This window comes from Atractosteus spatula, chromosome 1 (assembly GCF_055471065.1).
Source record: "Atractosteus spatula isolate fAtrSpa1 chromosome 1, fAtrSpa1.hap1, whole genome shotgun sequence".
NCBI lineage: Eukaryota > Metazoa > Chordata > Actinopteri > Semionotiformes > Lepisosteidae > Atractosteus > Atractosteus spatula.
In genome coordinates this window covers 10,176,951-10,189,862 of record NC_142706.1, presented here as the reverse complement: position 1 = coordinate 10,189,862, position 12,912 = coordinate 10,176,951, and the positions used below count along the sequence as shown (strand labels likewise).

General features: G+C 37.8%; 1 protein-coding gene across 23 annotated transcripts in view; it reads right to left on the bottom strand.

The window, feature by feature from the left end:
* The window catches only part of camk2d2 (calcium/calmodulin dependent protein kinase II delta 2), a 106,457-nt gene that overhangs the window by 31,539 nt on the left and 62,006 nt on the right, over positions 1–12,912 (bottom strand). For 13 of the 23 annotated variants that reach the window (XM_088939800.1, XM_088939640.1, XM_088940516.1 and 10 more), the window contains exons 5-6: positions 7,978–8,043; positions 4,665–4,737 (exon numbers count right to left, since the gene is read on the bottom strand). In XM_088939800.1, the coding sequence (XP_088795926.1) occupies positions 4,665–4,737; positions 7,978–8,043 (139 nt within the window). Of the gene's footprint in view, positions 1–4,664; positions 4,738–5,647; positions 5,721–7,977; positions 8,044–12,912 lie in introns of all 23 variants that reach the window. The other 10 variants (XM_088939882.1, XM_088939719.1, XM_088940686.1 and 7 more) reach the window with 1 other exon arrangement.

Sequence of the window (12,912 nt, the reverse complement as noted above, 5' to 3'; positions counted from 1 at the left end):
ATCCTGTCAACTTTCAACCAAGGAATTTAACAAAAGGAGAAAAGTAATTCACAGAATGACTGGCAGTGTTGGGAACAAATGTGGTGCGCTATCTTAAATAACACAATTGCTCTAAAACGTCTGACAAATATAGGTACCAACTCCTAGATAATGACAGTGGTAGAAAAGCTTAGTACTAGTTCTGGATTTGATAGAAAACAAGTTTATCTTCTAATTCTGAACATAATTTTCCATTATTACAAGGATACTGTAACATGCATTATTGCTCGGTACTGAGTGAGTCGTTAGTAAAAAAGTCAATGATTCGGTAAAGGTTTCACATGCTTATGGAATGTGCATCAAACAGTGTGACGCAGCCATTTAGACACTGACAGCATATCATCATGCAGATCTTTGCAAGCATTTCAATCAAAATTCTTCTCTGCATTCGATTATGCATTCGTTTACCACTTTGACGCTTTTCCACAAAAGCAGGGTTTCGTCTCATCAGTAATTGCTGAGTCCCCAGTCTTTTGTAAAATGCCTTGATTAGCTGACATCACCACCAGTCTTGATCTTCGTTCAGAACATGGTCATTATTTTTTTAACTGTTTTCATTGAGCTTCAAAAGAAACTTGCCACAACTACAGTACAAATTCACAAAGCTGTCATTATAAAAATAACAATCCTTTGTGTAAGAGCTTCAGCAGACATGTCAGTTAGATGCATTACGCTGATTAATATTTGCTATCGACAAGGTTGACCAACAAATGTTCTACTGTGGCACTCATAGCTTAGTAGTCTATGTGGACATCATCTGAAGCAATATAGGTTGCAATACAGGCTTGATTCTGTCCAATTCCTCTTGTAGAACCTGGACAGACGTTGTCTCTGAGCACAAGATGACACATCTCATCCAACAAATGTTTACTGGGGTCTCAAGTCATGACAAGGATGGCATCTACAGCATAACGGTCTAATTCTCATCTTGCAAGAGAGCCAACACTGCACAGTATGTGTAGCATGAGGACCTGCATTGTCCAGCAAGAATGATGTCACATCAAAATGAGGCAGCAGTATAGGCAGTATGGGAAGGTCTTGCTCAATGTATCCATGTGCAGTCAGGTTCTGCAAGCCTTGTCATTAATTATTATTATTATGTCTCTGAGGGGTAAGACCGCTCTTTGTATCGTGTGAATAAAGACTGGGCTCCTGTGTGGTTGCCTGTTTCTTCACCTCCACACATCTAAACTGCTGATGATTGTTTTTTTACGACAGGATGTTTCTGATGCAGTGGAACTGGTGGTGTGAGTGGCTGTATAATGATGGGTTGATTTTGGCAAAGTGTTGTCAGTGATAGTCTTCCAAATCATGGACTTCAATTAACAGGCTACATTTGGCTGTAAATCAATACTTTCTTTAATGTGAGCCATGAATGAATAACACAACCAAAAGAATTTAATCTAAAATCCAGATAAATATACAGTATATATACTTTATATATTTTCCTACAAAGATCGTTAAGTGTTAAGTTTCTTTTGATGCTCAGTATAATTGTATCATTCACATAAACTAATACTGTCAGAGTAAAATTACGAATTAAAACTCTCTTGGTAACTTTTCCTTCTTTGACTGATGTAAACAAAATATCAGTTCTTGTTCTGGATCTGAGACTTGCAACTTACTTGCTGTAAATAAGTTGAAAAATAATTAAAACTCAATTTGCATTTGCTTTTGCATATTCATACCACTGACTGCACTTTCATTAAATGTGAAATGTTAAATAATTGATAGTACTTTCCATTAATGTTCTAAGCTCCCCTCCAAGTGCTGTTAAGAATGTTTTGCTTTTTCATAAAAAGTACATTGCTGTAACTCTTACTCTGTACAATAATAATATACTATAATGTATATTATATACAAAATGTTACAAGTCAAAACATTGTAAGAGTACATTTCTTCTTGCAATAAATTAAAATGAAATTTAAATTGTTTAACTCTGGCGTACTCCAAAGCATAGTCTCAGATGCATATCAAATTTGTTCAGCTTTTTATTTTCAGAAAAATGCCTTAGAAACCCTTAATATTTGTCAACGCTACACACTAAAGGAAAGAAAACAAGATTCCAACGCAGTCCTGATTTAATGATCGGAAACCCCAAAACCACATTAGAATTGCCCCCCTTCTGCAATATACAGATGTATGTATAATGAGATCTTTCCAGCTGTTCACAAAATTTATGTTAAGCTGTCATGATAAGCATGAAACCAATGTAATTGAATGGTACCAAACAGCGATCATGATGTAATTATTCTGCATTAATTTAATTGAGGTTGTTGCCCTACAATATTGGACACAGCCCTCATTGTGCCTGTGCTGGGAATGTTAATACTGAAGAGTCTGTAAAGAATGGGCAAGTATAGAGCAATTCCCTGGACACTGGCCCTGCATTAACTGCCTGCTGCCAATCTTTACAGGTGTTATGTCACTGTACATCTCCTCTATAGCTGTCTTTCTTAGAACACTATAAGAGGGCTGTTTCATTTGCAGAAATGGAATCGCAAAAAGCATATAAGAAAAACAGTGTACAAGAAATATATGCAAGATTAATTATAATTAAGATTAAATCAGACCTTTAATGTACTAATCTGTCGCAAATTTCAAAACCACAATTTCAAGGCAGTTTTTGTATTTGTTTGCTAGTAGTTCCTTGGTTGTGTTTAATGTTAAAACTGCCATTACTGTTTCCAAATTTATGAAAAGCAAGTAGGTCATAAATCACACTTCCTGTGGGCCTGTGAATACTCAGTCAGACGAAGGTCATAGGAGCTCCTTGCTTGATTAAGTTATTTTTTTAACTTTTAATCCTCATTCTTTCTAGCTTGTGCCCAATTTTAATAAAATAAACATGAAACATGCAAAACCAAACAACTATTAGCTGCAAAAAATTAAATCCATCGCCTACAGTACGTTTGTACACGAAGGTAATATGGCACAAAGGATTTGTTACATTGAAGAATGATCCAGCCTTTCTTTCCCCTGCCCTTCCCTTCCATGCAACCTCATTATTAATTTACAACTGCAGGAAACTTTCTGAGGAGGAAGGGGGCAATTGTATTGTGGTCTGAGCAACTGTGGATTTTTTTTTCCCAAAACATAAAAACAGTCTCTTCCCTTTTGCCTCAGATACAGTAAATGTTGCCAACCACATACACCAAAGTGGTCAGTCAGCACTCAGCTATGGCGGAATGAAGTCTCATTAATCGGAAGCCATAGAGATCGCAATTTCATCTACAAAGTGTGCACCTTGATCTTCATGCAGTCGCCCGCCGTCGGGGATGGTCTTATGAAGGAGGGCATGCGTGAGCCACACTACTGATCATTAGAGCAGATATGCATCACAGGAGAAGAGAAAGATTGCTAGACTGAGCAGCACAGTGGAGCTGGCAGCAGCTTTGTCACTCAGCAGAGGAAATAAATTGCTCAATTAGAGTCCAAATAGTAGGCATCTTACACTGTCAGGGGCTTTTTTTCTGCAGTCTTGCATTTTGTCAGGGTAGTGCACATAACACACTATTTGAGTGTACCTGTTTATTAAGTCATTTTCCTTTTGATTATCATTAATACAAAGACACAAAGAAGAGCCTTGTCTATACAAGGAACATACAAGCAGTGAGCTGGAATTGCATTCCAAATAGTCCTACTATTGTATTTTATGACCAGGAACTGATTCACTGCAAATGATTAAATCCCTTAATAATTAATAGTAGTCAATGTAACACTGTCACAGACTTTTGCACTTCTGTACTGATGGATGTTCGGTATTTAACATGACAAGTACAGTTGGGCTTTTTTTTTTTAGAGAATAAGTATAGCAGTGTCATTAAAAAAGAAAAACAAAATGACCTACTCATTTGATCTCGAAGTCAGGCAGCAATCTATACAGCTCTGTTGTTCTACTTGTTAAAAATGAGCTAGTTATAATAATACAAATGACCAAGTAGGGTAGATGGAAAATGTCAAATGTTTTGTTTATACTCTTTCTACCTGGTATTTAGTTTATTCAGAGAAACAGTGTTGGACATTCTGCTTTCCATTCGTTTTAGTGATTGGAGACAGAAGCTCACTCATGTATGTTTTTAATTCATAATCTGCACATATTAAAAGGGAGTCACTTATTATATGCAAGGCGCTATTGTCATCTCTATTCTTTAGCTATTGGTGTGACTTCACAGATACAGCATGCATACAGTAGCCACTGAGAAAATGCTCTTTTGTCCTTCTTTTGCTGAAATCAAGCCAACCTGGAGCCTGTCCCATATTCAAAGCAGACAGATTATTTTTAGCACATAATGAGTTCTGAGCATCACCTGGGTTATTTGATTAGCAAATTTTTTTGCACAGGCTGTGATCAGCGGCAGAGCAGAGCGGGGGGGGGGCGAGTTCTTTTATGTGGAAATCAAGCGCTATCGGCCCATCTGCATTTATCATATTTACACTTCACAATATAAGAGATTTTGCCAAGCACGCTTCTTGAGTTAAGTGCACCATCTTACTTTAAAAACTGCATGAACAAGAACACTTGTCACTTTTTCAATCTGTGTATGTGTACTACCCTGCATGCAGACGAGGAGCTGAAGAATTGAGGCTCAGTGTGCTCTGTAAGTTCCAATGTGTCTACTCACCTTCAGGTCCCGATGGACTACACCCATCTGGTGGCAGTGTAGCACAGCCTCCAGGATCTGCTGAATGCAATGACTGCATGCAAACACCAGGGGGCGTGTGTTAGTTCCAAGCATACACTCACTGTCTGCATATCCTCATTGAGACCAGGCTGAGTGAAGGCAGCCAACGTGTTCTTCTGGCAATGGAAAAAAAATCTTTCGAAATAGCGATTTTTTTTTTCATTTTCTCCCCAATGGAAAATTGAAAGCCCCTAGCTGCATTTTATCGTGTGCTCAAAACCGACTGGAGTTTCAGAGTCGGACACAGTATTAAAAATAGTTAAGGAGTACTAAATAATCCAATTAAAATGAAACATCTCTCTTTTATACTTTACAGTAGGTAAACAAATTGTCACACAGCACACATGATCGAGTTCGAAGACGAGGAACCAACAGCAGCATAAGTTCAAGGCTGCAGTGATTCTCAGTAAATCACAATTATAATGAATTATTTGAGATGATGTATCAGTTTAAGAGCAATTAATATTTGTAACAGATTTAAAGTCAGTTTTTAACTCTTGCTTCTACGGTGTTTTTTTAGCTACATGTCCCAATTGGTCAGGTCAGCTAGAGGAGATCCTTCCTTGTCCATTGGGGTGCCAGGAAACCAGTTGGTATGCAATCAACACCTGAGGTCTCAAAACAGAAGTGGTGTTTAATCCCCAGGCTGCTATGCACCTTCCCCCAGAGGCTCAGCAGCTCAAGCCACGGTTTAAGGTGAAAGCCAACTTCGCAGCACAAGATCAGCCAGCCTCACCTACTGGAGTGCCAGTGCAGAGCAGCCCTGTGGATAGCAAACTGGAAGATGCTACATGCACATCTGCTCTGCTACAGGCAGGGTCTAACCATTACTCAGCTCCTTCCCAAGTCTCATTCATACGCTCGCTGTGTGGATTTGGATTTTAATTAGCTTGCATGGATTGAGTGGCACTATATATACTGACCTTCAGGTCTCTGTGAACTATGCCATTTAGGTGACAATGATTTACACTTTCTAGAATCTGCTGTATACAATGACTGCAAAGATAGAAGGGCAGAGTGGAAGGGAGAACATTTTTAAGACACATCATCACAGCAAAGAAAAACACATTGCACTTCACCTCGGATTTCAAATAATGCTTTGGTAAAGAAAATATAAAGCAGTCAAGACATTACAGTTAAATTGAAAAAGAAACAATGCAACATGTTTAGCAGAATAAGATTTATTATAACTATCAACTGATATTTATTCAGTTATTATTCTTAACAGCACAAGATTGCCCCTAATGAGAACTTTGTTTAGAAAAATAAGCATGCATGTCATTTGTTAAGTCAAACCTAAGCAAAATGGTATTTTAATGATAAAAACAGGGATGGGAGTTACAGTATTAATCAGTAATTGCGGATGATGGATAGCATTTAAAGCTAATGCATTAACTTCTGGAGACATTCCATGTGGAATGACTCAGATCTTAATAAAACTGAATTATTTACCATCTGGACCAAAAGAAAGGTTGTACTTAATGTCACATCTCCTGATCCGTTAAGATGAGGCAATCCTTTTTGCATTAAATATCTGTTTGTCTGTTTTTAAATACTTTTATTTTGTTTGATACTGTGCTACCCCTTGTTATTTAATCAAAACTAGGAGGCGGGTTCTGCTACCTGTATTCAAACACAGATCAATGTCACTGTAGACACGAGGCGAGACTACTCTTTCATTTTCTATATTAAGTCAAGGAAGGCTGAGATGAAGGGTGCTCCAAGGATCTAGATGACTCACAAATTAGCATCCCATTGGACATACTTTAGACATCCCAAGACATACTTTAGTGATGCATCCACTACATGCAGCAATAGCACAGAGCAGATCAGCTGAATGTTACACAAGACTCTGGGAAAAGGTTCACAGAAAATTGATTATCAAGTGTTAAGTAAAGTCCCAATTGATTCTTCTTATGAAAAATCCCAGCAGTGTTAACAGGAACAGTGGAAATGTTAGGGTTTTGGGTTTTTTTTTCATAAAAATTAATCTTATATTTAGAATTCTCCATTTTTATTTCATAAATGTTTCTTATCTAGTGTACTCATTATTTGGTTCTGCATTTCATATTAAACAGCTCTCTATACCGTATACAATTCTAATATGTACTGTATACTGTATATTTCAGTGTTTTCAGGAGGCTTTTACTGTGAACTTTTCCCTACTTGTCTGTGTGAATAAAAAACAAACATTTTCCTTTTAGTGACTTAACAAAGGGTTCACCTTTCAATCTTTATATCTTATTAATTTTCATGAGAGATAAAACACTTAACAAGTTTGAATTAAACAGCTGTGTATTCTGAAATGCCACAACTGCAATATTTGAATTGCATCTTGCGGGGAGTGAATGTACCTTCAAATGTGATAATTCTGCTATTTAGACCCATCTCTGTTCAGATCATTAACAAAATCTTTCCATAGGCACAAAAATACTTGCTTCAATTTTTAGTGAATAGAAACAAAAATATAGGTTAGAACTTAGTTTGTCATTTTTGTAAAAAAAATGGTAAGGTTGACATTTACTTCTTGGGATCAGAAAACAAAAAGTTTAATAAAACAGGGAAATGAAGAGAAAACACTTTAGACATAAAAGAAATAGAATAAAGCAGTGGTAGAAAACAATTAAAAACAGACACTTGACTCGTCACAATTTTTTGCAGATTCCGCAGCAAAAAAAGACATACAACAGGTTAAATTGTTTCATATTGCAGCAATAAAACACATGCTATCAAACAAAGAGAAACAATAGGAAATGTGACACCATCCTTTTGAACCAAAAGATCCCTTAAATCTCAAGAATACATCTTTAAACTATGTTTGATTTTTTTTTATGATTGTATTATAAAAAATGACACAAGTTAACACAATGTGACAAATGAGACACAGGATGCCGATTTTAAGCACATGGATATGACAAAAATGTGCCATACTTCACTGTAAACCCACGACGGTCATGGGGAGTTGTTCAGCTAGCTAGAGCACTGTTATTTATTATCCTTACAACAGAAGTACATGTGAGTCATACTGTACTTGGAATTAGTTACTTATAGTAGGAAAAATGCTAGTATTTGTAAAATAGTAGACGAAGCCACCATTTCAGCCTCCTGCCTTGCAGCAGCCTAGCTGGTTTCATAGTTATAAATCTACATTTAATATTGCTAGAGAATGTGATTTATAATGATAATAACATATACAGTAGATATGTACTGTATATACAGTATATAGAAGGATAATATGTTTCCTGTAACTTACCTTGCATCGGCTTCACTATAGTACTCTCTGGCTACAATATCTTCAAACAATTCCCCTCCAGTTACTCTGCAATTAATCAGAAAAAAGGCTGTGTGTGAAAAGACTGAAGCCATACTGTATATTGCATGTACACCAGGGACCTTTGCCATTTTGTAGCATTTTATCACTTCATTTTCAAGATATAATTACATCTGCTGCATAACAGACATGATTGCAATGTTAAAAAATAAACCCCTTTCTACTGAGATGATTGCCACATTGCCCTGCATGATCTTATAGAGTCTTCTCGTCCAACAGAGGCATGAAGCAGGCATCTCAATAAGCCCATTTGGTACCTATGGTCAGAACCATCGGCAAAGGATTCAATTTGCCCCTTGCCTGAATCTGAAACACCCACACAAGCCCATAAACAAAGTACAGCTTGATGACATCACAGCTCCCCTCTCACATACATGGTATTCACGTGGTCCTCTACTGCTATCCATTGGCAGTGGCCCTGTTTGATGATGTCACAGATCTAGTGTGACAGGGCGGGTCTTCGCACGGAACAGGGTGAAAAAATGACACCTCAAGAAGTGTGAGCACCCTTCCATCAAACTCCACCTCCAAATTCTGGAGCAACCTCAGAGACTGAACCCCATTAGTTTCACTGAAACTGTACTGATGTGTTTTTTTAAATGATTTTTGTACATTTTGTTTTAAGTGGAGTAATATAACATTTCACATTTGCTGGGTTCATTTTTTTGTCATGTAAGGTTCCTATAACCTTGCCATTCGCCAATTCCGTTTCTCAGTCAAAAACTCTAAAAGTCTGCTAATACTAAAAAAGGTGCAGTGAGCTGCTCCTCACGTTTCATTACAGGAGCTGTGGTAAGTGTTAGCAGTTCCTCAAGCAGAGTTTACAGGTGATGTTGACAACTAAACCCACAGCCCACAGAGTTCGCCGTTCAGACCTGCAGTTTACCAGTTGATAACAATATACACCCATCCCTTGGGCTGCAAAGCTAAGTTAAGTTAAGCAAATATTTGAAATTTCGCATTAAGAAAGTTAAATTGAATGACAACAAGTCTACACTTGCACCATCAGCGTGTATTCCTCCATGTATGGTAAGTTTGCTACCTACATAAAGGTTTTGTTCATTGTAGCGAAATATGCTGTAGGTCAGACAAGAAATCAGCAGATATTTATTGGCTTTGTTGTTGCTAAAATTTGTAAAATGGAGGTTCGTAAATCAGGGGATGACTGTAGTTCCAGAGGCTTCCATTGCATTTCCACAGAGCAGAATATTATTGTGGTTTTCTTTTTGCTGAATTTTACGTAAAGGACTACTCAGAAGTGTGAATAAATGTGTTTTGTGTTTTATTGTGTTTTTGGAATTCGATTAATTCTGACAGATAGGACTGTGCTATTTGCAATGCAACTACACTTCCATCCAACCATTTTCTAACCGCTTCTGCCAATTCAAGGCCGCAGGGGAGCCAGATCTTATCCTGGCAAGCAAGGGGCGCAAGGCAGGGTACAGACTGGATGGGACTCCAGTCAACTGCAGGGCAAACGTATAGACGCACAGGATTTAGAAGCACCCCAGATCCAGAACCACTGTGCTGCCATCTACAATTCCAGCATAATAATAAAATGTCATTTGTTTTAAATAAGGTGCATAATCCAATCCATAACTTATTCTGTTACATTATGTTCTGTGCTCCTATTTCATCAGGGATATGAATACATTTGAAGCGCACTGTACTCGTTTTCAAAGGCAGGAGGCCAGAGTGAGACTAGTTAACTTTACGTCCCAAAGCCTGCTACTGTAATATCATTGAAAAGACAGTAAAAGCAGAGTGATTTAGTAACTTTCTCAAATAATAAAAGTATCTTTTTGCTCCAGTGAAATATGATGTTCTGTATTTTAAGAGCTGGTAAGGATAAAAGTGTCAAGTCTACACTCGCACCATCAGCACGTATCCCTCCATGTATGGTAAGTTTGCTACTGTACCTACTGTACATAAAGGTTTTGTTCATTGTAGTGAAATATGCTGTAGGTCAGATGAGAAATCGGCAGATATTTATTGGCTTTGTTGTTGCTAAAATTTGAAAAATGGAGGTTCGTAAATCAGGGGATGACTTTAGTTCTGTATTTTAAGAGCTGGTAAGGATAAAAGTGTCATAGTGGCATGGGGGTCTTACTAAATGCCAAAACAGCAGGGGGAGCGGGCACCCCTAATCATTCGTCCCTAGAGAAAAAGAACACTTGATACCTCAAAGCACCACTCCAAGGGGATCTGCATATAAAATGATCATTTTAATGAACTTAGTCTCCTAAACCCATAAGCTCTAATACTAAGCAAAGACAATCCCATTCTGCTTGAGATAATGTCTTTTCAGCATCCAAGAAAAGGATTGATGTTGGTGTTTTGGTATCAATGACAGCATGAATGATGTGAAGGAGACAGCAAACCTTATCTGTCACCAGTCCGGTTCTAATAAGTCCCATTTGATTATGATGAATCAATACAGTCACATACATCTGAAGGCTGTGCGCAAGAATGCTGGCAGCCTGTGTCTGAATTCATTAGGGCCAGCACACTGAGGCAGAAACGTGCAGATTAGTTTTACTTCTGTTACCGAAAAAAGAAGAAATGATACAGTCGCTATGAGCTAAACCAGAAAAAAGATGGAATTAGAAGGAGGAAGTCTTGTCTATAAGACTTAACTCAAGATAGATTGTTGGAACAATCAGAGCTTTGTAATGGAATATGTTAACTCTACAGTATACACAATTTATATTTCCAAAAAGCTCTGACAAAGTCACCCATGAAAGGTTATTTCTCACATTAAAGGCCTTAGGAATTCAAGGTGATGAATGCATTTCGATCAAGAAATGGTTAAATTCTGTAAGTCTGGGAAAAAAGAGGTATTATTCAATCTTCATCTCAACTTTTCTGAATCGACTCAAGACTGCTGGGATTCAGACTTGATTCTATCCATCTTGCTTCAGTTGGAAGACTCAAATTCAAGCACCTGAAGCTTGACTACTGCTCTGATCTATACTGTACCCGCTGTATGTACACTGTACTGAACATGGCCTAATAAATGAAAATCATAAAAAGAGTATAAAGACTAATCTTACAGGTTAAGCCATGTGTAATCTTGCACTGAATCACTTTGAAAATTTCAAACCATTAAAAGTCACAAAGGTTTCAGAGATGTACAAAATATTTCATCTGTTCAACTGACAAAGGATTCCATAGAGTCAGCTTCAACTGCATGATGAGGGATTTGGTACAAAACTCCCACAGCCCTCTTTGTTTTAGTGAAGCTTAAGAGAGAGCTACTTTTTTTTAATCCAAATGTTCTGCTGCAGTGTGACATTAAAGTAAAAAAGAAACACAGTCCCTTGTCTTAGCTGCTCCCAAAAAATTGGATCAACGAAACCAGTAAGATATGCCAAACAACCTCATTTCCTTTATAACACCGGCAACTTAGAATTGCTGTTTCTTCCTTGGTTTTAGACCATAAATCTAAACCACATTTTTTTTCAGTTTTTTCTTTGAGGCACATAACATAATAAAAGGCTAGATAGCTAATCGTGCCATCAATTTTGGTGTGACATTAAAGCAAGCACTACTTTATCCATTTAAAAAAGGCAGAGCATAAGCATTTTCATTTTTTGGCCTCCCACACAGATTGAGACAATCTACTGTATATGCTGTTTAAAACCGAGATTGAGTGCCTAGGATAACTTTCCTAATAGTCATCACATGGTGAACTTCTCTATATTTGAAATGGAATCCACCATTCTGCTGCTGAAATTTGTTTAGGCTGCTGCCGATTTAGCTTAACAGCATGGTGAAGAAGCTTCATACATGGGCTGTTCAATCTTGCACATAAACAGCCAACAGAAGGCAGATGGGTTATCTGAAGGACACAAACCTAATACACTAGGAAAGAGAGAAAGGGATGGGAGCGTGCAGGGCAGGAGTACTTCGGAAACTGCAGGCATACAGTACAGTAAGTAGAGGTTACTAAGAAAAAATGGTGATATGTTCCAAAAAGTGGCATTATCACCCAAAAAAGACTTCTGTGGGATTCTGAGCCCATATATCACAGCTTTGTGTGCGGGCTGTTCCACTGTCCATTGAGGACCAAAGGGTCCACAGAGTGCCAAAGGGTGACACTTTATCGGTTTCAGTTCAGCTCCAGTCTTCACTAGCCTGGTCTGTTTGCCAACAATGACCCGCTGACCAGGGCACTTCTTAAGGGAGAGCCCAGGCAAGTGTTTGGTTCTCCTGAAGCCAGTGAGATAGAGTACTGAGGAGTAAGGGAAAGTCCAAATGTAATGGTCTGGGTATAGTCTGCTTGCGAGACTTTAGCCCTACTTAACATGGTATGAGCACGGGGCACAACCTGTGGCTCAGAGACCAGAGAAAATGCATGTGCTTGCCCAGATTATCGCATCTGGGGATATGGTGTAAGGCTTGAGCCACAAACTGTAGTGTATGTACAACTTTTCTTTATGGATTCCAACTTTACCTAGTAGCCTTGTTGATCAGCCCTGTTGATGTGTTGATGACAAATAAACATAAATTAATTTGTAGTGAATCTACCTGTGTCAGGTCTGTACAATAAAATGTCAGTGCATCTCCTGCAAAAAATATGTTTTCCTGATGATAACTTTGTGAATTTGTTTCAGTTACAGTTAATAATAGTATTAGTTACAAGTGACATTCTTTTGATGCTCAGTATATCATATTTACTTTTACCTCTTGATCAGTTACCAAGTTACCAAGCTCATTATTTGTATGTCAGGTGTTAGAGACTCCACACACCTTCCAACGGTATCAATTTCTTATTAAAAGTACTATAAAAACCAGTACCTAACAAGTTAACTGGCAAAACATTCACATACATTATTCTCTCTAAAAATGCAAAAT